This window comes from Nerophis ophidion, linkage group LG05, assembly GCF_033978795.1.
Source record: "Nerophis ophidion isolate RoL-2023_Sa linkage group LG05, RoL_Noph_v1.0, whole genome shotgun sequence".
Classification (NCBI taxonomy): Eukaryota; Metazoa; Chordata; class Actinopteri; order Syngnathiformes; family Syngnathidae; genus Nerophis; species Nerophis ophidion.
In genome coordinates, this window is record NC_084615.1 from 57,496,380 (window position 1) to 57,521,357 (window position 24,978).

The 24,978-nt window shown below is 37.9% G+C and overlaps 1 protein-coding gene across 1 annotated transcript in view; it reads left to right on the forward strand.

Annotated features, from left to right (window-relative positions):
• uvssa (UV-stimulated scaffold protein A) overlaps positions 1 to 24,978 on the forward strand; it is a 44,879-nt gene that overhangs the window by 15,666 nt on the left and 4,235 nt on the right. Inside the window, 11 exon segments of the mRNA XM_061901572.1 lie at positions 3,047 to 3,167; positions 4,306 to 4,359; positions 4,362 to 4,479; positions 4,518 to 4,756; positions 8,075 to 8,184; positions 8,417 to 8,545; positions 14,546 to 14,663; positions 18,397 to 18,604; positions 19,989 to 20,117; positions 20,202 to 20,385; positions 22,692 to 22,800. Coding sequence (XP_061757556.1) covers positions 3,047 to 3,167; positions 4,306 to 4,359; positions 4,362 to 4,479; positions 4,518 to 4,756; positions 8,075 to 8,184; positions 8,417 to 8,545; positions 14,546 to 14,663; positions 18,397 to 18,604; positions 19,989 to 20,117; positions 20,202 to 20,385; positions 22,692 to 22,800 — 1,519 coding nt within the window.

Consider the following 24,978-nt stretch of genomic DNA (forward strand, 5'->3'; position numbering starts at 1 on the left):
GTCCATGTGTTACGTAAGTACGTACTTAGGTTATTACATACGAAAAACCGTAAGAGATCAGGATATACTGTGTATTTGGGAGTTTCTGTCGGTATCTGTAAGACGCTGCCTCTTGAAGGGTAGCTGCAGGGTGGTACTCGTCCCATACAGAGCTGCACTTGAAAGACTGCTTGGAAGGCCCAGCCACTTCTGAATAAAGCTACTGATCTACCTTAAAGGGACTCCACGGTGGTCATTGGGACTGCGTAAATCAGGAGGGGATACAACTCATGGCATAATGGAATACTTGTAGATCCAGGCTTTAAATCTAACAGGTATCACAGACCTGTCGACTTGATGAGACAAGTACCAATCTCTTGATTTCTGAATGGCAACTGTGTTTTTTATCTTGCGTCAAAAAGCTTGCCCAAACTCTTGACCGACTTCTCTTTGATGGAATGGATGGAATAACAGTTGAAATTGTCAACTGGAACCTGTCAGTCACCCACCACTTCTTCAGAACCATGAACGTTATGTTCAACCTAATTTACACAATTATGTTCAACTTTCATTTGTTTAGTTGTTGGTGTGAGGTAAATTAAAGGATATTTTTTTAAGATTCCATTTACTATGCACAATGTATAAGTACCACTGACACAACATGATGCTACTACCACCATAATAGACACAGTGTTGTTAACTCGGCGACTTTGCCGCTAAATCTGTCGACTTTCCAATCCTTTTGGTTACTTTTTTTGGTCTACAGCTACTTGTGACAAATTTAACGACTTCTTCCGGTGTTATTGGAGACTTTTTTGTGTCTTGGAGACCAAGGCGTCATCAACAAGCAGTGACGGGTTCTACCTGTCAGCTGGTGTTGCGAGCAGAGCGGAGAACCTAACAGGGATGGAATTGCAGCGGTTTGCGCATGCGCAAATCACTTGTCGTCTGGACTTTTATGGTGCGTTCAATGTGTAGAGGGGAGTCTGAATTTTCGACTTCCTAGTCGGAAGTTTTGACTGGAATTTTTAAATTTTAAATGCAAATGTTTCTTCACTGTCACACTTAAATAAATAACCTAATTTGATTTGCCTACTATACACAGCCTCAGTCCCTTACTCACCTCAAAATTGCGTGTGTGTGTGTGTGTGTGTGTGTGTGTGTGCGTGTGTGCGTGTGTGTGTGCTTGCGTGTCTCCGTGACAAAAGTTGAGCATCTTGCTAGCTAGCCATCTTGTTAGTGCAGAGAGGAGACCCACTTGCCTCCAGACTGCAAATTAAATGCGCATGTGCAAAGCTGCCACTGTTTCCGCCTTGGTTTAAAGAGCGAGATGTAAAAATGTCTTCACTGTCATGTCAAGCTAATATAAAATCACTGCAAAATCCCAATTCAGTTCAGTTCAGTTCAGTTTATTTTCAGTCTAACAAAAACATATTCAAACATAGCTCACGATTCAAAAATTAATAACATGACTGAAACAGGCAGAAGCAAAAAAGCTTATATGCCCATCCTTCATGTTAAAGAGCCAGTCATTAGATTTGGTTCGTTAGTGAGTATCACAACCCTCCACATTCTTTTAATCAAATTTGATACTCTAACACAGGAGTCGGGAACCTTTTTGGCTGAGAGAGCCAAGAAGCCAAATATTTAAAAATGTATTTTGGTAAGAGCCATATAATATTTATTTAACACTGAACACAACTAAAAGCGTGCATTTTTAAGTAATACCAACATTTCTAGAGTATAATAGGTCTCTTATACTTTGTAATAACATTGTTATTCTGAAGCGAATTGTGGAGGGGGTGTGGCCTGCAGGCCTGCAGCGAAGCTGGGTGTGCCAGGAACGGTCTCGAAATCAGCGACAGGTGCGCAAAAGGCCAACCTGGGCCTTGTTATCAAATCACCTGTCACTCTGTTATAAGCAGCAGCCAGGAGGAGAGAAGGGGTCGGAGCTAGACCCAGCGCGCAAGCGAGAACAAAAGAGAAAAATACAATAGCTGGAAAGCAACTGAGAGACTTTTTGAAAAATAAAACAATATTGTAACCCTGAAACAGGCTCTCATGTCGGTGCTTGGTGGTCCAAAGAAACCCCAGGAGGGCAAGCCCCACACTATCTATCCATCCATCCATCCATCCATCCATCATCTTCCGCTTATCCGAGGTCGGGTCGTGAGGGCAACAGCCTAAGCAGGGAAACCCAGACTTCCCTCTCCCCAGCCACTTCGTCTAGCTCTTCCCGGGGGATCCCACGGCGTTCCCAGGCCAGCCGGGAGACATAGTCTTCCCAACGTGTCCTGGGTCTTCCCCGTGGCCTCCTACCGGTTGGACGTGCCCTAAACACTTCCCTAGGGAGGCGTTCGGGTGGCATCCTGACCAGATGCCCGAACCACCTCATCTGGCTCCTCTCGATGTGAAGGAGCAGCGGCTTTACTTTGAGTCCCTCCCGGATGGCAGAGCTTCTCACCCTATCTCTAAGGGAGAGCCCCGCCACACGGCGGAGGAAACTAATTTCGGCCGCTTGTACCCGTGATCTTATCCTTTCGGTCATGACCCAAAGCTCATGACCATGCCCCACACTAACCAATAATAAATAAAGGATTTCTTACCCTTAAGGCAACTTCTTGAACATAAAAAAGCATGAGAATGTCTTATATTTTGAACGTTATTTTTAACACTGTGATTACAAGTGGAATTATTCATTACTTATCGTGTTAAGCAATGTCAGCTGAGATTTTCCCGAGAGCCAGATGCGGTCATCAAAAGAGCCACATCTGGCTCGCGAGCCATAGGGTCCCTACCCCTGCTCTAACATTTATCAATGCAGACCAAAGTTGATTAAAAAACAACTAAGAATGAAAACAAGAAAGGTAATCTGCAGTTGTATTAAAATTATGATTTTTTAAACTCACTTTAGTATCCTACAGAGTCCATTGCAATAAATTATGATTAGGCGATTACATCATCTAGCGACTTTTAGTACAGCCAATAGCTACTTTTCTTGCTGAGGAGTTGACAACACTGGATAGGCACACAGTCCCTTTTTAGACTTTTTTGTGCTTTGTTTCAGGTTGACTTTCAGGATGCTGAGGCCAGGACAGTGGCAGAGCGGCAAAGAGAGCGAGAGAGACAAAGGAAAATGGAAAAGATATATAACCAACGACTGAAAGCAGCCACTGAAGAATTGCAAGGTATAAACAAACAACACTTGTTATGTATGCCAGTGACAAAGATATGGTCTCTTATTTTCCAAAACAGTTGAAAGCTTCTACCGTCTGGTAAACAATTCAAAATGTTATATACAGTAAGGACATGAGATGGAAGGTTCGTACAATTTAACCACGGCAATGCACATCAAAAAGAAAAGTGATAACTAAGCTGCATAGTTTTCTCTTTATTGAAACTTTGTATATCTCCCTCCTTTGCGACCTTCTAGTGTGTAGTCCACTTGATGCTAAAGAGCTGTATTTTGCTCTCGTTTCATGACGAACATTTATAAGATATGTAATGTAGGCAAGATTAAACATCACAATACTAACCAGTCAAACAACCAAATTGATAATGTTGCTTACAAACCATCAAATAACAATGGCAAAGTAAGTTTCTGAAAGTTCACATTATGATGCTGATATTCAGGTACCTGTTCAGTGTAATCCTGTTTAATTGCTGATATCCGATATATTAGCAAAAAAAAGATATTGGATTTTATGGGCTTGCATGTAAAATTTGTGGTATAAGCTTTGATATAAGCAGTCATGAAACTTGTTTACCTGTTCAAAGCTAGACAGCCAGTCAACATCTAAATGTACTCCAATAAGCACACATGGTTGTTTTTTCTTGTATTTCAGTCAAATCATTTAGGAAAGGTAAACATTACGGGTGTCAAAAAAATGAATTCACTATTTGTACCGATTCTTTATCGATTCAAAAAAATCAAAAATTAATCTGTTCTGTCCAGGCAAAACACTAGAAAAATAGTATTCATTATTTACGAGACTTTACTCCGAAATTTAATGTTAAAGATTATTCAGGAACGATATACTCTTTATATATTTGTGTTTATTTTTTATGCCAACTATATATAATTTCTTTAAAACAACGACATTTCTATGTGCATATAGTTTATGTGTTTGATGATTCTTTGAGTCCTGTTACTCTGAGTCATCTTCACCTTAGGAACTTTGTAAAAAATAATTTCCATTCAGAGCACTTCAATGTGTTTATGATCAAATGTACAGTTGAAAAAATGTAAGGTAATTATGAGTTTGAAAACAGATAGAAGCTGGTGCCACAACAGTGATTTTGACCCCAGTATTATTTATTTTACAGAGTCCTCCCCAGAGATTGAAGTAACATTGACGGAGTTGGACTCCTGCCTTAGGCTGCTTTTCCTCAGTTTGACTTTGCAGACAGCCATGCAAGTAACAACAGTGACAGCTGCTTGCTCTCGCAAACAACCACAGCATGTTTGTCAGACGACGAGCAGCCCTGTTGCAGCACGAAGCAGACCAACAACACCAAAGACAGCATGAGAACAGGAGTAGCAAAGACAAAAAGGTCAAGAAGAAGAAGAAGAAGAAGAAGAAGGAAGGTGAAAATGAAGAAGTCAACTGCAGTGACAAGATGGAAGAGACTGAAGAAGGACAAAGTTATCCTATGATAGCTCATGAGGAAGACGGTAGATGTGAAGCAGAAGAAGAACCTCTTCACGGAGACGTCTTTATTCAAAACTCTGGTCTAATCTCCCGCTCGTATTGTCTGGACTTAAACATTAGTCCTGGTAGGTATTTTTTTTTGCATAATACTGCATGGTATTTCTGTGTTAACAGCTTTGAGGCGCACACGCAGTAAAGGATACGATTGTTGGCTCCAACCCACAATGGTCTTTTAAAAACTGGAAACTGATGAATGTAATGTCTATGGATGTTCTCATTCATCAAGTTATTTTGTATTCAGGGCATTGAAAATTGCAACTGACTGTTCAGTTTACCTGACTATAACAAAAGTCACATTTAAAAAAAAAACTAGAATTAGACAAGCTACAAATATTTTGATAGACAAGACGAGTTTTTTGTCGAAACACATCAATTTCATGTAGATGCAAAAATGAAGCATACAGAGAAAAGAATACCTCACCTAATTTTGACATGGAGGTTGTATTTTGAGGATGCATCCACCACATGGTGTGTTTCATCTGGGCTGGGTACAATGAAACCTTAAGACTAAGAAGGCATTCTGGAGCCCAATGTGTTGCTCAGTGTCAGAAAGCTTGATCTCATGCGCAGGTCATAAGTCCTCCAACAATACACTCAAGAATGGCTTGGGAAGAAAAACGTGACTATTAGGAGGTATGAGCCATGATTGAAATAAAAAATGCGAGAAAGTATTAGGTTACGGTGACCAGCATTTTTGTCCAGGACAGTTTCATGAGTTCTTTTTAACAAAAATTTAAAAAGAAATATCTGATTTCCATGCATTTATTTGTTGTCTCTATTATCACTTCTATCAGTTTCCATTATTTCTGTTATTTTTGTGTGTAATTCCAGGATTCACAGAACTTTTTTAATGAATATATCACGGTCAGGCCAGGAACCATATATATATATATATATATATATATATATATACTTCAGATTAAGGTAGCTGCCAATATAAATACCTACCTGATACCATTAACTCCGAGATATATATATATATATATGCCTTTCGCCCGATTGTAGCTGAGATAGGCGCCAGCGCCCCCCGTGACCCCGAAAGGGAATAAGCGGTAGAAAATGGATGGATATATATATATATATATATACATATATATATATATATATATATATATATATATATATATATATACATATATATATATATATATATATATATATATATATATATATATATATATATATATATATATATATAGGCCCTGCGATGAGGTGGCGACTTGTCCAGCCGCCTGATTGTAGCTGAGATAGGCACCAGCGACCCCAAAGGGAATAAGCGGTAGAAAAAAGAAAAAAAAAAAATATATATATATATATATATATATATATATATCGATGCTAATTGGTTCCTGGCCTGACCGTGATGAATTAATTTCTGTGCAACAGGAAATATTAATTAAAAATTTTAAATTTTCCTAAGTATAGCATGAAAAACATTCTATGTACATGGGTCATTATTGTCACCGATGTCCCACTGGGTGTGAGTTTTCCTTGCCCTTATGTGGGCCTACCGAGGATGTCGTAGTGGTTTGTGCAGCCCTTAGAGACACTAGTGATTTAGGGCTATATAAGTAAACATTGATTGATTGACATGTTCATATGTATATATATTAGGGCTGGGCAACGATTAAAAATTTTAATCAAAGTTAATCACACTTTTTCTCCGATTAATCGCGATTAACTGCATTGTATACGCAAAGCCCAATAATGAATTCAAAAGTAGTGTGTAGTGCACCTTTATTGGAATATTCTCCCACATGAACAAAAGTGCCAAAACATTAGTTGTGCAAACACAATTTAAATCAGTCCTTGTTAAACAGTAGCAGTTAAATAGCATATTTTATGAAAATCAACTCAAAAAATGTAAATACAAACATTTAAGTTTATTTCCACTGCCAGGGTATTTTAAGTTATCCTGTTTGTTATGGAAAATAAATATAATCTACATACAAATCTCTGAGCCACAATCATAACATCTGAACAGGCAATTTCTGAGGTAACAGCAGCAGGAACATTTTTTTTATCAGGGATCTTATGTTTAAAAAACCTATATTATAGGTAGTGGGCGGTTTTAGGGAATTTTTGATCAAATTATCCGTAGTAGCAATATTAATAATGTTGTGTTTATTATGCGTAGTGCACTTAAAATAATTATGACCATATCTAGGAATTGATATGATGGGAATTTTCCAATTGTTTGCTTGGTGCTTTAATAAACTGAACGCATCATATACATTGTACTATATTGTGATGTTATGAGCCAGGGAAAAAAAGAACTACCCTACCCAGCATGCAACAGGAGTGACGAGCATGTGCGGTAGCCTGGTATAGGTTGTGTGTCGCCATGACGGCATCTTGTATGTTGTTATATGCACGCTCTGAAAGTAAACGTTAAGAACTCATCCAACACTCCTCGTCTGCATTATTGATAAATAGACAGACAACACATATACTCCGCTGCTTCACAGGCCACTGGATGTAGCCGGCAAAGTATTCCCATGCTAGCTAGCCGGTCTAGCAAGCACGCGTCATTCAGTCCAAAACGGCCCGATGTATCCACATCCAGAATTGTCTGGCGGTCGTAAGTGATCCCGGAGTGACCACGCTGTAAGACAGCCATGAAATTTGCAGAATTGTCCGGTATTTTGCCAAATGTTCCATCTTTACCAAGAGCCCTTCCACGCCGAAGCCCGTCCGGGCGCTGCCATCTTTATAAGAAAAGGCATTAACAAAATAAAAGCATGTAAACAACATATGCAAATGCGCGATAAAATAATTGTCGGCGTTAATAGATTGATGAGTTAACTCGTAATTAACGCATTAATTTGCCCACCCCTAATATATATATATATATATATATATATATATATATATATATATATATATATATATATATATATATATATATATATATATATATATATATATATATATATATATATATATATATGTATATATATGTGTGTGTGTGTGTGTGTGTATATATATATGTATATGCATATATATATATATATGTGTATATATATGTGTGTGTATATATATATATATATATATATATATATATATATATATATATATATATATATATATATATATATATATATATATATATATATATATATATATGTCTTGATTGGATTATCCAGAGAATAGTGCTCGATACCGTGGTAAAGACTACTTCATCTCTACAGATCTGTTTCATGAGGGGTTCCCTCAATCTCCTGATGATTGAGGGAGCCCCTCATGAAACAGATCTGTAGAGATGAAGTAGTCTTGTGATTTTTTTCCCACACCTACATATATATATATGGGTACCAAATACTTCTACTACTGTAGTACAGTATTCGTAGTAGTAGAAATAATATAATCTGTTACTGACACAGGTCTTCATGTAGCAGAGAATGAGGATAATGAAGCAGTACTTTCAACACTGTTGGATTTGCAAAGACTCCTAACAAGCAAACATCTGCCTGCTGTGCGTCGTTGGGTTCAGGTTAGTACAAGCACAGATAGCAACACAAACCTTTATTTAATGATGTAACTAGAATACGACTTTGTTATTTTTCTTGACATTTGTAGCCTCAAAGGAATTAGCGTCGTTGTCTTATTGGGGGAATCAGTGTGATTAAAAAAACTCACTTGTCATCTGCCATCTTGAAATGAAGTGGATAATAGGTGACTGTGTGTGTGTGTGTGTGTGTGTGTGTGTGTGTGTGTGTTGGCAGGTATTCATCAAATGTGGTGCAGAGCAGCAGGTGTTGAAAAGAGCGCTGGATTTAAAGAGTTCCCTGGAGGCTGCCCAGAACAAACTGAACAAGTTGGACATTGACTGTAAGGACAGAGTCAGAAAAGTGGTGAGTTGCCTTCTTTACTTTCAAAAATGTCTTTTACAACATACTCCAGTGTTTTTCAACCTTTTCTGATCCAAGGCATGTTTTTTTCATTGGAAAAACCCTGAGGCAGACCACAAGCAGAAAACATAAAAAAATTAAACTCAGCAGCCGATATCGACAATAAAAATGTGTCCTCAGAATTGTTGGATATGAATTCAAACCATAACCAACCATGCATCACTATAACTCTTGTCTCAAAGTAGGTGTACCGTCACAACATTTCACACCTTATTTTGAAGTTTTTGGTGTTTTCATGTGTGCAGTGTTTTAGTTCTTGTCTTGCGCTCCTTTTCTGGTGGCTTTTCCTGTTTTGTTGGTATTTTCCTGTAGCTGTTTCATTACTTCCTTGAACGCTATTCCCCGCACTTGCTTTGTTTTCGTTATTAACACTATTTAAGTTGTGCGAACGCTATCCTTCTTTGTGGGGACATTGTTGATTGTCATGTCATGTACAGATGTATTTTGTGGACGCTATCTCTGCTCCACTCGCTGTAAGTATTTGCTGTCGTTCAGCATTCTGTTTTTGTTTACGTTGCAGCCAGTTCCGTTTGTTTCATTTCGCATTACTATCCCTAAGCTTCAATGCCGTATCTTAACGGCACTCGCCTTTTGTTTATTTATTACCTTTTTACCTGCACACTGCTTCCCGCTGTTGTCTGCATATTGTGATCATGACAAACATCTACAAAGCAATCAGCTACCTGCTGCCACTTACTGATATGGACGAGTATTACATGGTTACCTTGCCGAGCTCTAGAAAGCACAGACACTCAACAACGGCACAATTGCGGATTATAATCACTGGTTTCCACAAAATATTTTTAATTAGGTGAAATTACATAATCTCCAAAGGTACACCAGACTGTATCTCACGGCACACTAGTGTGCCGCGGCACAGTGGTTGGAAACCTTTGACATACTCTTAATATCCAACATATGTTAATAAAATTACTAATTTTCTACAGCATTGTTTATCCTTGTATACAGTGGAAAATACAAATTTGCTAGCAGAAAAGGCTGCCATGTCTAAACAGAAACTGAAAAGTGAAGGTACCAGTTGTATTTGACCCCACCTTAAAAGAGTGACCAATAGATGGCAGCGCTGTGCAACAAATATTTCTCAAGTTACATTTTATGTTTGATTAGCTCCCATTTTCGGTTAATTGTACTTGATATGCAGGCATACTCGATTCCACAAAACAATAACGCATTGTAGTGCCTGTGTAAATTTGCTCTACAGATAAACCATCTGTTACAGTAGATATTTTTACCCTTCTTCGCTCAATATTTGTTTTAAGGGGTCGTATTATGATTTTGTTTCTACACCTAAAACACTTCATTCTGGCCAACATAACATGTAATTGTGTTGTACAGACCATCTTCAAGCTGCTTTCTAACTGTTATTTATTTATTCTTATTCACATGCCTCTTGTCCCCATCATTCATGTTTTAGTTTTTTGCGCTTCCATATGGAGTCTACTGACAGATGCAAGTTAAACTAGATGCTGCTTTGTAATAAAATTGGCAACAGTAGAGAATGCATGTGCATGCACTAGCCAGTCTGCCCCACAACAAGAAAATAGAGAAACAGAAGGAGCTAATTGACTATAATGTTGGTCTCTAATGTTGGACCCGTGCAAATAACTTCAGTTAACCTCTACCATATATGGAGATATATGTTGGGAAAAAACAATGGGAAAAACATTACAAATTAGGTAAAGTCCAATCGGCTTGTTTGGAGGAAGTATGGAAGAAGACAAGATTGTTTTATAGATATATCCACCATGCCTCCATGCTTTGATTTCAGATTTTAAGAACTTATGCAGACCCTAAATACACAAAAACAAATACCAATAGGTAAGAACAGTTGATTTCGTAGAATAGCTCCCCCTTAAAGTACATTTATGTTATTTGTAGCTTTAGATGGCTTCCAAGTTAAGAGTATTTACAGAATGTTTTTCAGAAGAATTGCCCAAAAATGTATTCGTTGCCGCTGCTGAATACACATTCGCTTTTTTCTAATTACACATTCTTATCAACACTAATTCTGTTTTACTTGCCTTTTGTCAACTAATTGAAACAATAATATAACCCTTTTCAAAACATTTATTCCAGTTTTCCTAGAACTCACATTCTGGCCCCCAAAATGCCAAATTTTTTCCACATTTCTCAACTAATTGAAAAAATAATGTTGCTCAATCTATTTTTCACTTCCCCCAAATTCACATTTTCCTAAAATGTCACATTTTCCAGTTTGAGTTGAGCTTCATCTCTTGAGCATTCACACGCTATTTCAAGCATTGCATTCCCTACTTGGAGGAAATACGGATGTCATAGTTTATTAGTTTGACATTCTAAACATGAATGTCGTCCAGTCAGCACAAGTAGCAAGCAGACAGAGAAGATAATGAATTTGATAATGCTTTGTCCAAATTTCATTGTGCAGAGTATTTGTAATTTATTGTAAAAGACGGGATTATTGGTCAAGAGAAGTCAGTGCATGCATAGTTCAACTTCATTAGAAGTGTTTGACACTATTAAAGAACCGTAATTGCACATAAAAAAGGATGGATCGACTGAAAAAACTGGCTGATGCTCCACAAACCAGCAGTACATTTTTTTTGTGTGGTCTTAAGCAGAATCTGAACATGTCTAAGGTAGTGTTCCATGTGAAATGAAATCTAAAGTAAAGGTGTGTCATTTCATGATTCACAGCACAGATCTGCAAAAGGTAGAATGAAGCAGTTAACTAGACAGGAGAGAAAACGCTCCTTGACAGAAAATGGTTTGTGAAGCTCTGGCTAGGCTAATAGAGCTGACACACGTGATTAGTGATATAAAGACATCACGTTACACATCATGTGAACTGACTACTTCCTCCAGGGAAAGGAGTGTTGGGGGCAGGGCTGCCTTAAATCATTGGAAAACATTTAGTTTGCAGAGAAAATAGCAACTAAATGGTTTTTACTCGGTTGTTTTTTTTAACCTGTGATGCGAGTAATTACCAGTCAGCAACACATGCAAAATTACACTGTAAGGAATATAAATGCGTACTGTATATCATACATTGGAGCTTACAACAAGGAGGTCCCTGGTTCAATTCTGACATACAGTAGGTCCCATAAGTAACACTGTATGTAGTCATGCATTGACATTTCGACTGCTGTATTTTAGAAATGTATCATAATCCTCATAATGTTTGAGATATGTTTACAAAACCATTACAAAAGAATAAAACATATTACAAATATTACATTTTAAACATGTATTTATGCTGACATAGGTTCCTGCTTAACTTTTAGCGTAGGTCCCTGGTTCAATTCTGACACAGGTTCCTAGTTTACTTCTGACATAGGTCATTGGTTCAATTTTGGCATACAGTAGGCCCCTGGTTCAATGCTAGCATAGGTCCCTGGTTCCATTCTGGCATAGGTCCCGGGTTTAATTCTGACACATGTTCCTAGTTTAATTCTGACATACATGTAGGTCCTTACAGTAGGTTCCTGGTTCAATTCTGACACAGGTTCCTAATTCAATTTTGTCGTAGGTCGCTGGTTCAATGCCGGCATAGGTCCCTGGTGTAATTCTGAAAATTTTTCCTGGTTCAAATCTGAGACAGGTTCCTTGTTCAATTTTGGCATAGGCCGCTGGTTCAATTCTGACATCGTTCCCTGGTTCAATTCTGGAATAGGTCGCTGGTTTAATTCTGACATAGGTTCTGACTGCAGGTCATTTTAATATTTTACTGGATTGTGTTACCTTTTCTTAATAAATAGATTAAATATGCTTCCATGGCTGTATGACTTTGTCAACAAACGTGGTATTGTTTGGGTGGCAAATTTGTCACTTCAATCATAGATTTCTTATTCAATATTCCGTCAGAGCATGGGTCGGGAACCTTTTTGGCTGAGAGAGCCATGAAAGCCAAATTTTTCAAAATGTATTTCAGTGAGAGCCATATATTTTTTGACACTGAATACAACTAATTGCGTGCATTTTTAAGTAAGACCAATATTTTTAGAGTATAATTAGTCCCTTATTCGTTTTAATAAAATTGTTATTCTAAAGTTAACCAATAATAAATATAATACTTCTTACCATTAATGCGACATCTTGAATAGGTGCGATAGAAAACGGATGGTTGGATTAAAATGGATGAGAATGTTTTATAATTTTAATGTTGTTTTTAACACTGTGATTACCAGCGGAATTATTCATTACTTATCATGTTAAGCAATGTCAGCTAAGATTTATCTGAGAGCCAGATGCAGTCATCAAAAGAGCCACATCTGGCTCTAGAGCCGTAGGTTCCCTACCCCTGCATCAGAGCCTCGTAATTACTAGCTTGCAGTGCAGTTTGTGTCAAGTTTTAATGTGGTGAAAAAAACTGTCTTCCTCCAACTAAGACCTTGTTTCTTCCGTGTTGGAAGACTGAGTGTATGGACCAGGAGTGGGGCTCCAGCTCAGGAGGAAGGGACACACACAGCTTCCAGCACGCGCATAGTGATCAATGACACTTCTGCATCAATCGCTTGTCCATTTGGTTATGGTTTAAGTTTATTTCAAACATGCTATACATATGGGTGAAAAATATACTCTAGTTTGATAAAATTTGGATAAATTAATTTTAGGAGCGAATTTCTAATTAAAGGGTTAACATCTGTAATCCGTGATACTTTTGAAAAAAATTCAATAATTACCTATTTTTACTCGCAAATGCGACTAAAATGCTCGCATTGTTCAGACCTGGTCCTCTACTCCGCCCATAAATCCCAATTAAAAAACATCCAAAAAGTTTCAACAATACTCCATTTACATTTCATGAATTGAATATTGCCCAAGTGTTATAGCGGCACCATGATCACTAGCGTGTGTGCCTATGTTTAAATCATCAAGTGCTAAGCTGTTTCCTCGCTACCTTTTGCTCATGAAAGTTTATTGTAGATCATAAATCATGCCTCTCACCTGAATAGGCGAGGACATATTTCGACAAGTTGGTACACTTTGACAGCCAAAATGAAACAAAAAAACGCTTGGTTCCACACCCCATTTTCTTTGCAAGGATTATGAGTCATTTTTCATCCAAAACGGGAATATAACACAATTCTTTCAGTCGACGTCCTAATGACAGCAGACATTGCACAGTAAGTGATGTTTTATCATGTTTGTTGGCTTTCATGAAGTCTGCAGTGAGTAGAAATCAGCGATGTTGTAGGAAAAAAAAAGCAAACATTTTGATGGGGTTTTCAAATTTATGCGCCCCATATGCTTAATATGATCAAAATACATAAATATCAAATGTTATCATAAATGTGCCCGTCCCTACATTACATATATACTTACAGTATACTGAACTTTACAGTGTACTTTATACTCCCTACAAACAAGCCATTTGGAATTTGCTCCATTAGTGAATTATTTCCCAATTATGACGTCGGCGAATAGCTCCCTATACTGTATGGTAGAATTTTACCCAAAGTGCTTTGCGCCAGTCTGCCATTGTAGTCCGCGCTGTAGTCAATGAACTCCTTCCCTTTCTCTATCCTCTTGTTGTGGCGCCGACTGGTTCATACATGCACATGCATCCTCTGCTGTAATAATACAAATTAGCATATAGTTAGAATTGTTATTTGTTAGCAGTCTTGCTATGGAAGCATTAAACGGGAAAAGATGCTGTCGAAGACGAACCAAATAAATAAACTCACCCCCAGAACGCCGCATTCTGAAGAGACAGTCAGTCAGAAAGCGGCTTGAAAACGGTCTGCAAAAAAAAATGTCTTCAACATTTTGACCAAAGAACCACCATTACATGTTAGGTAGACCACAAGGAAGTGTTATAAATGTGAAAAAACAATCATAATATGACCCCTTTAAGATGAAATAAAAACAAAGATACTGTTTTTTTCTTTGCATTTACTCATTGCAATAAATACATGAATATTTTTTCTTTCTGACATGAAGGGTTCATCAGATGGAGTGGAGGAGGAGGAGGATGAGGATGATGATGATGATTTCAGCGAGGTACCAGAAAAAGAAGGATACGAGCCACACATCCCCGAGCATCTACAGGAGGAATATGGTTAGTTGATAAACACACCAAGGGAACCATATGTACACTACCGCAACTTTACATTCATTTTGGACTCTTCAGTTCTTTATTTTTCAGGGTATGAATACAATCGACATCCTTCAATTTTTAATTACGATCGTGTGCACAGTTTTAAATTCAAAAATATCTTCGAGACAGAATAATACATACATGACATCCACTCACTTCAATCGTATAATTAGTGTTTTTTGAAGATTGTAGAATACCTTTTTATGGGTGTACTTACATCAGACCATTAGTATCATGATGGATGAGGGAGAGCTTCCCCTTCCCAGCATGTGCTGGCCTGCATTCACACTTATCATTCATGTTACAAACTATTGTCCCACCAATTACAATTCTGATATTTTCCGACAATTTCTATGACTTGGTGGATTATTACACTTTTATTTTGAGTGATTTTGAACAGTTCTATTGTGCAAGATGGCCAAGTGTGAATCAACTATAACTAGACATGCCCAAGTGCTAATATGTTTATAATCGGTTTAAGTAAAGTATTACTATTTCCAGTTTCTAGGAAAGTAAAGTTTATAATTGGTTTAAGTACGGTACTAATAGTTGATGTTTGTAGTCATGTTGTCCATCTATTCTGAACAGTGGCAACACACTGCTTTCATCCTACCTACTTGCCTTTGTTTACATATTTCATCGGAAAGACTATAAGTGTTAAGTGTTAGTATCTTTGGCACTATTGCTAGTGATTCCTGCTTGCCAAAGACTAGATTGTATTTGTTCAGACACTTCTTTCCATTTTCATGAATTGCAATGTTTAAACTTCAGTAGATTAAAATTTGAGTGCCCATTGAAATTTTCATGTATGGAGTGTTTTAAGAGCAAATCAAATTTGTGTGAAAGCTGTTTGGACTGTGGGGAGGACTCCTGAAGATGTTGAATACATATGATAATCATATAAATCATAAAAGTAAATAGTGTTCCTACATTGGGGACAAATTCACCTACCACAGGAATAATGTAACCCCCAGAATAATTGAGAGGAACACTGTAATTATTTGTTCGCGACCCCGAAAGGGAATAAGCGGTAGAAAATGGATGGATGGATGGATTTCCACTGATAGTACACACTTATCATTGAATATTTTTTTCCTGGGTTACTAACATGGAGAACCTTTCTCCGTCTATCTTTCTTGTCCTTATTGTGTCACCCTGATTATTAGTCTTTTTATCCCTGCCTGCTCAGGACGCTATCGCCTTCTTTCTCAAATTAACATGTTAATTACAGCCCCCGCTTAACCCTGGTAAATCAATACCTCCCGTGTTGTTGTCGTTTTTTTTTCTTTACCTCCTCTCTGCTTTTCCTTTTCTTCTGTTAAAGAGCTGCACATGAGTTGTTTGTCAAGGTGTTTATTTTAACTGTATTTGAAAATTGGTCTCTGTGATTCTTTATTACTAATGTACATGGAAGGGAATACACCTTTATCAGTCCATTAAATATAAATGAGTAAATATATGCACAATAGTGTATAAATCAGAGAAATTGTGACTTCAGCAGATAGGAAGTACTTGCATACATCTACGTCACTCATTTGGAATGAAAGAGCTGCTGAGGGTTTGAATTGTGTCTTGCTGCGGGTGGAAGTCATTTTCCATCATAACTTTGCTACTATCGAGGGAGGAGAGGATGGACACCAAGGGAAAAGCTGTCCTTGCTTATCAGTTCAGTTTCCACTCAGCAGCATCATAAAGTGCTTCCGTGTGGACCCTGAACCTCATTAACAGATAGTATGTTTTTTATTTTTTTTAAATACTACATGATTTTATTTGCATTTTTGTTTTGTTTTATGTATACATATTTCATGATTTGACACTAGGACTATGTATTATGGCTTGTGTATTCCTAAATCAATTTAATTTCGATTCATATGTTTCTAAATCAATTAATCACGATTTGATCTACACTTAAATATTGGAAATGTTTCAGACTTGTCACAAAATACACATGTACTTAGATTTTTTTTCTTCATCTTAAAAAACGTTAGCGTAAACGGTCTCTAATGTCTCGCAAGTGCAATTTTAAAAACAGGAAAGGAATTAAAATTGAAGTTTAATTGTCATTGCAACGTTTCATCACTGCAAATTGCACTCTTGTATTATTTCTTCAAGTCCAAAATAATAACAGTAAATATGTTAGCTATTTTTCTGTGAGTCATTTTTTTTTAGCACACTCAGAAAGAATGTAACACACATCAATTTTATGATAATCTTGGGGACGGCGTGGCGCGGTTAGGAGAGTGGCCGTGCCAGCAACCTGAGGGTTCCTGGTTCGATCCCCACCTTCTACCAAAGTAGTCATGTCCGTTGTGTCCTTGAGCAAGACACTTCACCCTTGCTCCTGATGGGTCGTGGTAAGCGCTTTGCATGGCAGCTCCCGCCATCAGTGTGTGAATGTGTGTGTGAATGTATGAATGTGGAAATAGTGTCAAATTGCTTTGAGTACCTTGATGGTAGAAAAGCGCAATACTAGTATAGTTTAACCCACATAATCTTACAAGACTCTAATAATCAATATCAGGACTTTTTTGGCCAATTTAAAGATTCCGATAAAATCAATTATTTTACCGAGCCCTATTTGACACATTACTCCTACTCTGCCCTTTGTGGCTTTTTAACTACTTTTATTGTCCAGGCAAAGTTCCACTTACAATAATAGTCTTGAAGATATACTCCAATTCACTATGTTTTGACAATACTCACCATTAGCTCCTTTGCTACTTCATATCATCAGGGTCAGTTCCATCCGTCAGTATTTCTATCTTTAAGTTGCAGTTTGCTAATCATTTCAAACAACAAAAATACACATTGCGGCATTACAAAATATTGACACCGAATAATCTGTACACAGAAAATGAGGAAAACAACGTTAAAAACCAAAACACTGAAATAAATTATGCAAATGATTATTTCTTAAAATATCTGGAGGGTGGTGGGCCAAAAAGGCAAGTGGTAGAACCAAAAACATGTCACCTGCACAAAGCCAGAGGATATGACAGGTGTCCGTAAAGACAAGCCGATTCTCGACCAAAATCAAGGCTTTTGCTGAAGCAGCCTGCAGCCCAATAATCTATAATCCATTCATCCATTTTCTACCTGCTTGTCCCTTTCAATAACCTTATAATCATTAGCACAGTCTAACAAATGTACAAGCGTTGTCTATCTGTCTTCAACCTCAGCAGATATGATGTGTTGCAAGACGCCTGACTTGTGTGGGTGGCGTCCCTCAGACGGCCGTCCAGCAACTTGGGGGTTACTGGTTCGAATCCTATGCCGCTGACACTTGTGTATGGATGTGAAAGAATGTTTGGTGGTGGTTGGAGAGTCCATAGGCGCCATTTGGCTACCGCTTTTCCATCAGTGATACAAATGTAGGTTACTGCCATCAATGTGTGAATTTGCAGTGAATGAATGTTTAATTTTCAGTTCTCACTGTAAAGCGCTTTGAGTGTCTCGAAAATTATGTAAATCTAATCCATTCTTACTATTTGTTTGGTGTATCTCAACAATCTACAACATTTAAAGACAAAGTATTTTGCTTTGCTATCAGGTCATATTAGTATCAAAGATCACACAAAACTATATGAAAGACAGACTTGAAGAATTTTGATCGGCTGATATTCTTAGTGCAGCTAATTTGATTGTAAAACCAGAATGCAAAACAGATGTTTAGTTCCACTTTTTTTGTTGACAGGTTTGATTCCCTCTTCAGCCCCCTCTGCCACTCCAGCATTGCCTGTGACAAAAAGAACTCCTGTCCAAAAGCCTTTTACTCCACCTTTAGCTTCATGTTCTCACTCCAGGAGGCTACAAAGACTCAAAGAAGAAGAGAGGGATCCTACTTGTGCTGCTGCAACATTACACCTCCTTCAAAAAGACCTTCCTCTGACTGCAGTATCCAGGTAAAAAATACTTGGAAAAATACTATTTACTGTACATACAGTGCTTTTTTCAACTTAGTCTTTTCGTAAATAGTTGTGTCCAGTAATTTGTGTGACGTGTGGCCAGGCACAGCCTTAAGAGGCAATATCTCCGCCAGGAAACTCACAAGGATGTCAGGGATGATGGTATTGAACGCCGAGCTGTAGGTGACCAACAGCATCCTGACATAGGTGTCCGGGAGTTCCAGATGTTCCACAGCTGAGGGGAGATGGCTTGGCAATGGCATCCTCTGTGCACCTGTTTGGTCTGTAGGCAAACTGGAGTGGATCCAAGTTCTGGGCGAGGCAGGTTCTGTTATGACACTCCATAACCACAGACATCAGTGCCACTGGTCTATAGTCATTTAAGTCTTTTATGGCTGTCTTTTTGGGGACTGGGATGATAGTGGCTGCCTTAAGACAAGGCGGGACTCTGGCTTGTGCCGGGGATGAATTGAATATCCTTGTCAGTACTCCAACTAGTTGGTCTGCACAGTCTCGGAGCACCTTTTCTAGTATGTTATTCCAAGCGCTTTACACAGGTTTAAAGCCTTCAGTGCCGAACGAGCAGTTGAGGACTAAAGGGTAATAAGGGCATCTGCAATGTTGCTGATATGGATGACTCAAAACGGGCAAAGAAATGATTGAGTTCCTCAACTAGCGCATCTTACGTGTTGTTGACTGTAGCTGAATTACTTTAGTAGCACGTCAAGTGTTGGATGCCTTGCAACTTCCACCATGAGTATGTGTTGTCCAGGTGCGCCTTCACTTTCCTCCTTGATATTGCTTTCTTTACCCTCCAATAAGAGCAAAATCACAAATAAAAGCGAGTGAAATGTGTTTCATTGTAGTGTGACTGGACTGACAGACACAAAGTTAGGTGCTTGGTCATTACGGAGGAGAGTAAATTAGCCATTCTTTCACTTGGAGTAGAACCAGTTGAGATGGCTCAGGGAACTTGCCCAGATGCTTTCTAGATGCCCCCGTGGTGATGTGTTCTTGGCATGGCCATCTGGAAAGAAACCTCAGGAAAAACCTAGACATTGGAGGGATTATTTCTCACAGCTGGCCTTAGAACCCCTCAGTGTGCCACCGTAGAGCATGAAGTGGTGACTGCAGATCAGAAAGTAAATTGGTATCCCTCCTGAGCCTGTTGCCCCTTGACTCGGACCCAGATAAGCAGAAGAAAAAATGGATCCACTTCCACTTTTACACATTTCAGTTTTCCTAGAAAGATGCTAGTCTACCACCTGAGCACTTTTGAGGCGCACCTACTAAACTGCTCACGTGTGTGTGAATGTATTATTTGTGCTATGTATTGTTGCATCAAAAAAACTAACTAATTTAATACAATTTTTTCTTGCAGCAGCTCCTCTCATCCAAGTTTGACTCAGTCCAACACAGGCCCAACAACTTCAAAGGCTCCAGTGGTTCCTTTTGGATTAGATCTGTACTACTGGGGCCAAGATCAGCCCAACTCCGGGAAGATCATCAAGTATTATCCCTGGAACACGTACATAGATAGCATTGTGTAAAGTGTAGCAATCTGATCCATGTGTACTGCTGTGTTTACCTTCAGAATGGGCTCTCAGCACCAGTTCTGGGTTCCATCTATTGTGGAAGAAGAGGTGGAGAACAAGGAGATGTTGGCGGAGAGCAAATGCAGATACATCTCCTTCCCCGGCAAATTCACTCCAGTTAAACATTACTGCCATGTGCCAATAGGCAACGGGAAGCTGTGTAAGAGACAGGACCGGCTGAAGGTAACACAACAAAGTAGTTGGATCTAATGAAACATCTCTAAATGAAATACACAACTACTACTTATTATTAATATTACCTTCTTCAGCTACTTCCCTCATTTAAAACTTAAAAACTCGGACAGGCAATAACTTGTATATAATAGCCTCAATTTTACATATTGTTTTTGTTTGGTTTTCAACAAAGAAAACTATCATGTTGTCAAATTTGGGTTTGCACTAATTCAAGGGTTAGAGGTTTAGGAGCCATTTTAACTCTAATTTTATAATACACTGTATTTTTGTAAGAACCACAAGTGAAAAATGGTAATGGTGGATTATTGGGATATATAGCATTAGACCCGACTGCAGAAAAACATTTTAGGGGGGGGGCATTACATTTTATTAAGGGGCCCTCTGCCAAAAAATTAACTACTGCCGCGGGAGCGCACACGCTTTTTAAAGCTGCACTGCTGGCATTTTATCTGTCCACAACTGACTACTAGGTGTGAGACAAACACTTATATTTGTGGGTTTTGTATGGATATGTGTTTACATTTTTTAAATATCTTGATTGTGTCCGCAAAATCAAAGAATTGACTATTCATATGGAACAATGCGATTGTTGTAGGTCCAATGTTGATGTGCTAAAACTCATTTTTTGTTTAGAAGCTACTTTAAATATTACAGTAACTGTTCATTGTTCATCCACATAATAAATATTTTTAAAGTGTTTGGATGTATTCATTAAATTAATGTATCATTGGTTGTCAAAAAAGGATTGAAAGTTAAATTTAGCTAATGACACATCTCCTCAGTGTAGTATTTGTCTGATATGTAGTAATAAGTTGTGGGCAGACGAAGACCCAGTGTGCGCTCAGGGGGCAGGATTAAATTTTTGGTACAACACCAAAAGAAGAAAATAACAGATTTAATTTACAGTTGTGTAGATGTCACGATTGATGACTCGCCTGCTGATGACATCTTAGCAGTAAATATAAAAGATGCCCTCTTCACTGTATCCCCGTTGTACACATATTGCGATGTGTAACATGTTAAAGCCACACATTCTGGTTTTGTTTTTGATGGTGACTTCCTCATCTTACAAGGAAAAACATCTGATTGGCACTCCTTCATTACGCTGTACGCTGTAATAAAGCTTTGATTGGGTAAATTCCAAATTTGTCCCACCCATTGATAAGAATACATGTCAGCTTGTTGTGTTATCATCTTAGTCAATGTGCTTTTGTTTTGATTCATTATCGTTTTATTTTTACCTGCTCCTTTTTAAAAAAATTTAAAAAAAAAACAGCTTTCAGCCAAGGACTGGCAGGACTGACTCTGTTATTAAAAATGTACACCGGACCAAACTGAAAACGGTAACCAAACCTAACCTTAGATATAACATTCCAAGTGCTGTACTGTAGCTCCATAAGTCTGTCCCTCATGTATTTCGAAGGTGCTCTACTTTTCTCATATTTTCCCTATTTACTTTCATAATAATAATATTCCGTGTATTTCATACGGTGCTTTCTAAGACACCTTGTGGTTGGAGTGTCCGCCCTGAGATCGGTAGGTCGTGATTTCAATCCCCTGCTGAGTCATACCAAAGACTATAAAAATGGGACTCATTACCTCCCTGCTTGGCACTCAGCATCAAGGGTTGGAATTGGGGGTTAAATCACCAAAAATAATTCCTGGCCGCAGCCACTGCTGTTGCTCACTGCTCCCCTCACCTCCCAGGGGGTGATAAAGGGTGACGGATCAAATGCAGAGAATAATTTCGCCACACCTAGTGTGTGTGTGTGTGTGTGTGTGTGTGTGTGTGTGTGTGTGTGTGTGTGTGTGTGTGTGTGTGTGATAATCATGGGTACATTAATGATAAATGATAAATGGGTTGTACTTGTATAGTGCTTTTCTACCTTCAAGGTACTCAAAGTGCTTTGACACTACTTCCACATTTACCCATTCACACACACATTCACAAACTGATGGAGGGAGCTGCCATGCAAGGCACTAACCAGCACCCATCAGGAGGAAGGGTGAAGTGTCTTGCTCAGGACAGAACGGACGTGACGAAGTTGGTACTAGGTGGGGATTGAACTAAGCACCCTCTGGTTGCGCACAGCCACTCTACCACTGCGCCGCACCGTCCCAACATTAACTTTAACCTTAACTCAGGGTCGCTGTATAGCAGCGAAAAGCATAAAAATTACAGTTAAAAATGTAAGCATACAAAACGCCTGCAAAAACTCACTTCATCTTAAGTGTGTTTCTCTGTCACATGTTTAAAATGTGTAATTGTAGTGACTTATTACTCTGTCCTTTAGTGTCCATTCCATGGGCGCATCGTTCCTAGGGATGAAGAGGGCCGGCCCACCTCCCAGGTGGAGCGTCAGAGAGAAGCGAATGAGAAGAGGAAGAAAGAGGAAACAAATAGTAAGTGTGCACGAATATTGTTAAATAAATATTCTTCAGGTGAACATTTGCTGCCAGTCCTAACCACAAAGACAGCTCAATCCTGAAAATAATTGATAAAAGCAGTCACGATTACATTAGTAGCTATAACTATTAAGTAGTATGTGTGTGATAAGTTCTCTAAACACAGGTGACCATAAAAGTATTTTTTCATGAAGGATAGTTCATGTGATTTGCATACAAATATAGTAAAAGTTAAGACTCAAATTTTTTTTTAATAATTAATCAAAGCAAATTAATATGGCCATGAAACAGTTAATAACAGCATTTTTATGAAAGTAAATTACTCCCTTCTTTTTTTATCGTCTTAATGTGCAACTGACAGACATACAAGATGGAGGTAATATTGATAGTTTTAATACAGAAAACAATGTGAAATACATATGAAGAATTAATAAAAATTTATAAATGCTCACGTTTTTCTTTGCGCCATGAGGGATTATGTACAAAATAAAAAAGTTTACAAGTGGACTTAATCACCAACAAGTGATACTTTGTATATTACATTTTACTGAATAATACATGGACAAACGGACTATGCAGTGAATAACATGCTGTGTTTATTCATAACATAACAAAATAAACCAAAACCAGGGTAAAATTTGGCAAAAATCTTCATCAAAATATGAAGCATATGAAAATTTGCACTTTTGAAAACCAAGGTACTTGTAAATGTGTGTGTGTGTGTGCGTGTGGTGTGTTTTTAAAAATAGTGAAGTTTGGAAGGAAAATACTTGTTTGTAGATAAACATGCTAAAAGATAAGACATTAATTAGTAAGTCTCTCACACTCACGCACGCACACACAAAGCAAAAGAGTTGTGATGCACGAGTGCTGGTGTGTGGTCTACAGTGTGAGTGGCACTCATGCTTGTGAAAACAAACACAGACACCATCTGGAGTGTTGAAAGAGAAATGAAGACTGCTGCAACATCTATGTCTGAATCCGCTTTGATCCTTTGATCCTTTTTCTTTCTCACTTCATCTTTCTACTTTGAAAACTCTTCTTTAGACTTACTTAATTGGGGTCTCGGTCCACTTGTCTGTAGACATGATGCCATCACACACAACATGAAACTGAACTACAATTGTCACCTTAATAACATTTTACACACTTTAAGTGAACACTAAAATTTCACATCTATTTCCATTAATTATATAATTGTGTATTGCTATAACATTAGCATACAAATCAATTATTTACGACAATATGAATGTAACATATGATACAAAATTTCAAGTTGTTTTTATTTTTTCCATAATACTGTATATGTTTGCCTATTTCTCCAGATTTTAGGGACATTTTATGCAATAACTACAAGCTACTGTACATTGGATCAGAACTTCTTAATCTTGTGCCCCACTTGTATAGTTCACACAAATATTAACACTGAATTATACATTTTAATCTTAAATTTTTTAGTATTTAAATATTTTGGCCTACCTACTGACAGTTTAACAGGTCTAATAAAAAAACCGAGTAAGATTATTTGAAAACAGATTCTTATTTTTACACAAACTGCATGCATAACAAGAATGATGTCAGTCGGATCACAAAATAAATATTAATCAAATATACTGCAAAAGAAATGAGTTAGAAAAATACATACACATTGTATATAATTATCAATTACATATAATATTACACTACATATAATTATTTATCATATTTTTTGCACTTAAAGGGAGACCTATTATGCAAAACCAACTTTTCATACCTGATGGTACCTGCTCTTGTGTATTTGCGATCTCCATACGTCTTGACAATTTGAACTCAAACCATGGAGGCATTGCTGAGATATTTGTAAAATAATTTTGCCTTCCTTCATACTTCCGCCAAACAAGCCGTTATGCATTTTTCCCATGTTTTTCTTAGTTGTGACTTCATCCAATATCTCCATATATGGTAGAAATTTACCCAAAGACCTTTGCCTGAGTCCACCATTGTAGTCTGAAGCATAGTCAGTAAATTCCTTCTTTTTCTCTATCTTGTTGTGGGGCAGACTGGCTTGTACATGCACATGCATCCCCCGCTGTTGTCATTTCATTAAAAAAGTAGCGTATAGTTCCAACTTATATCTTTCAGTACACTCAATCCGAAAGCGCTAAAATAACAACTTTGCTGACGGGGATAAGGCAC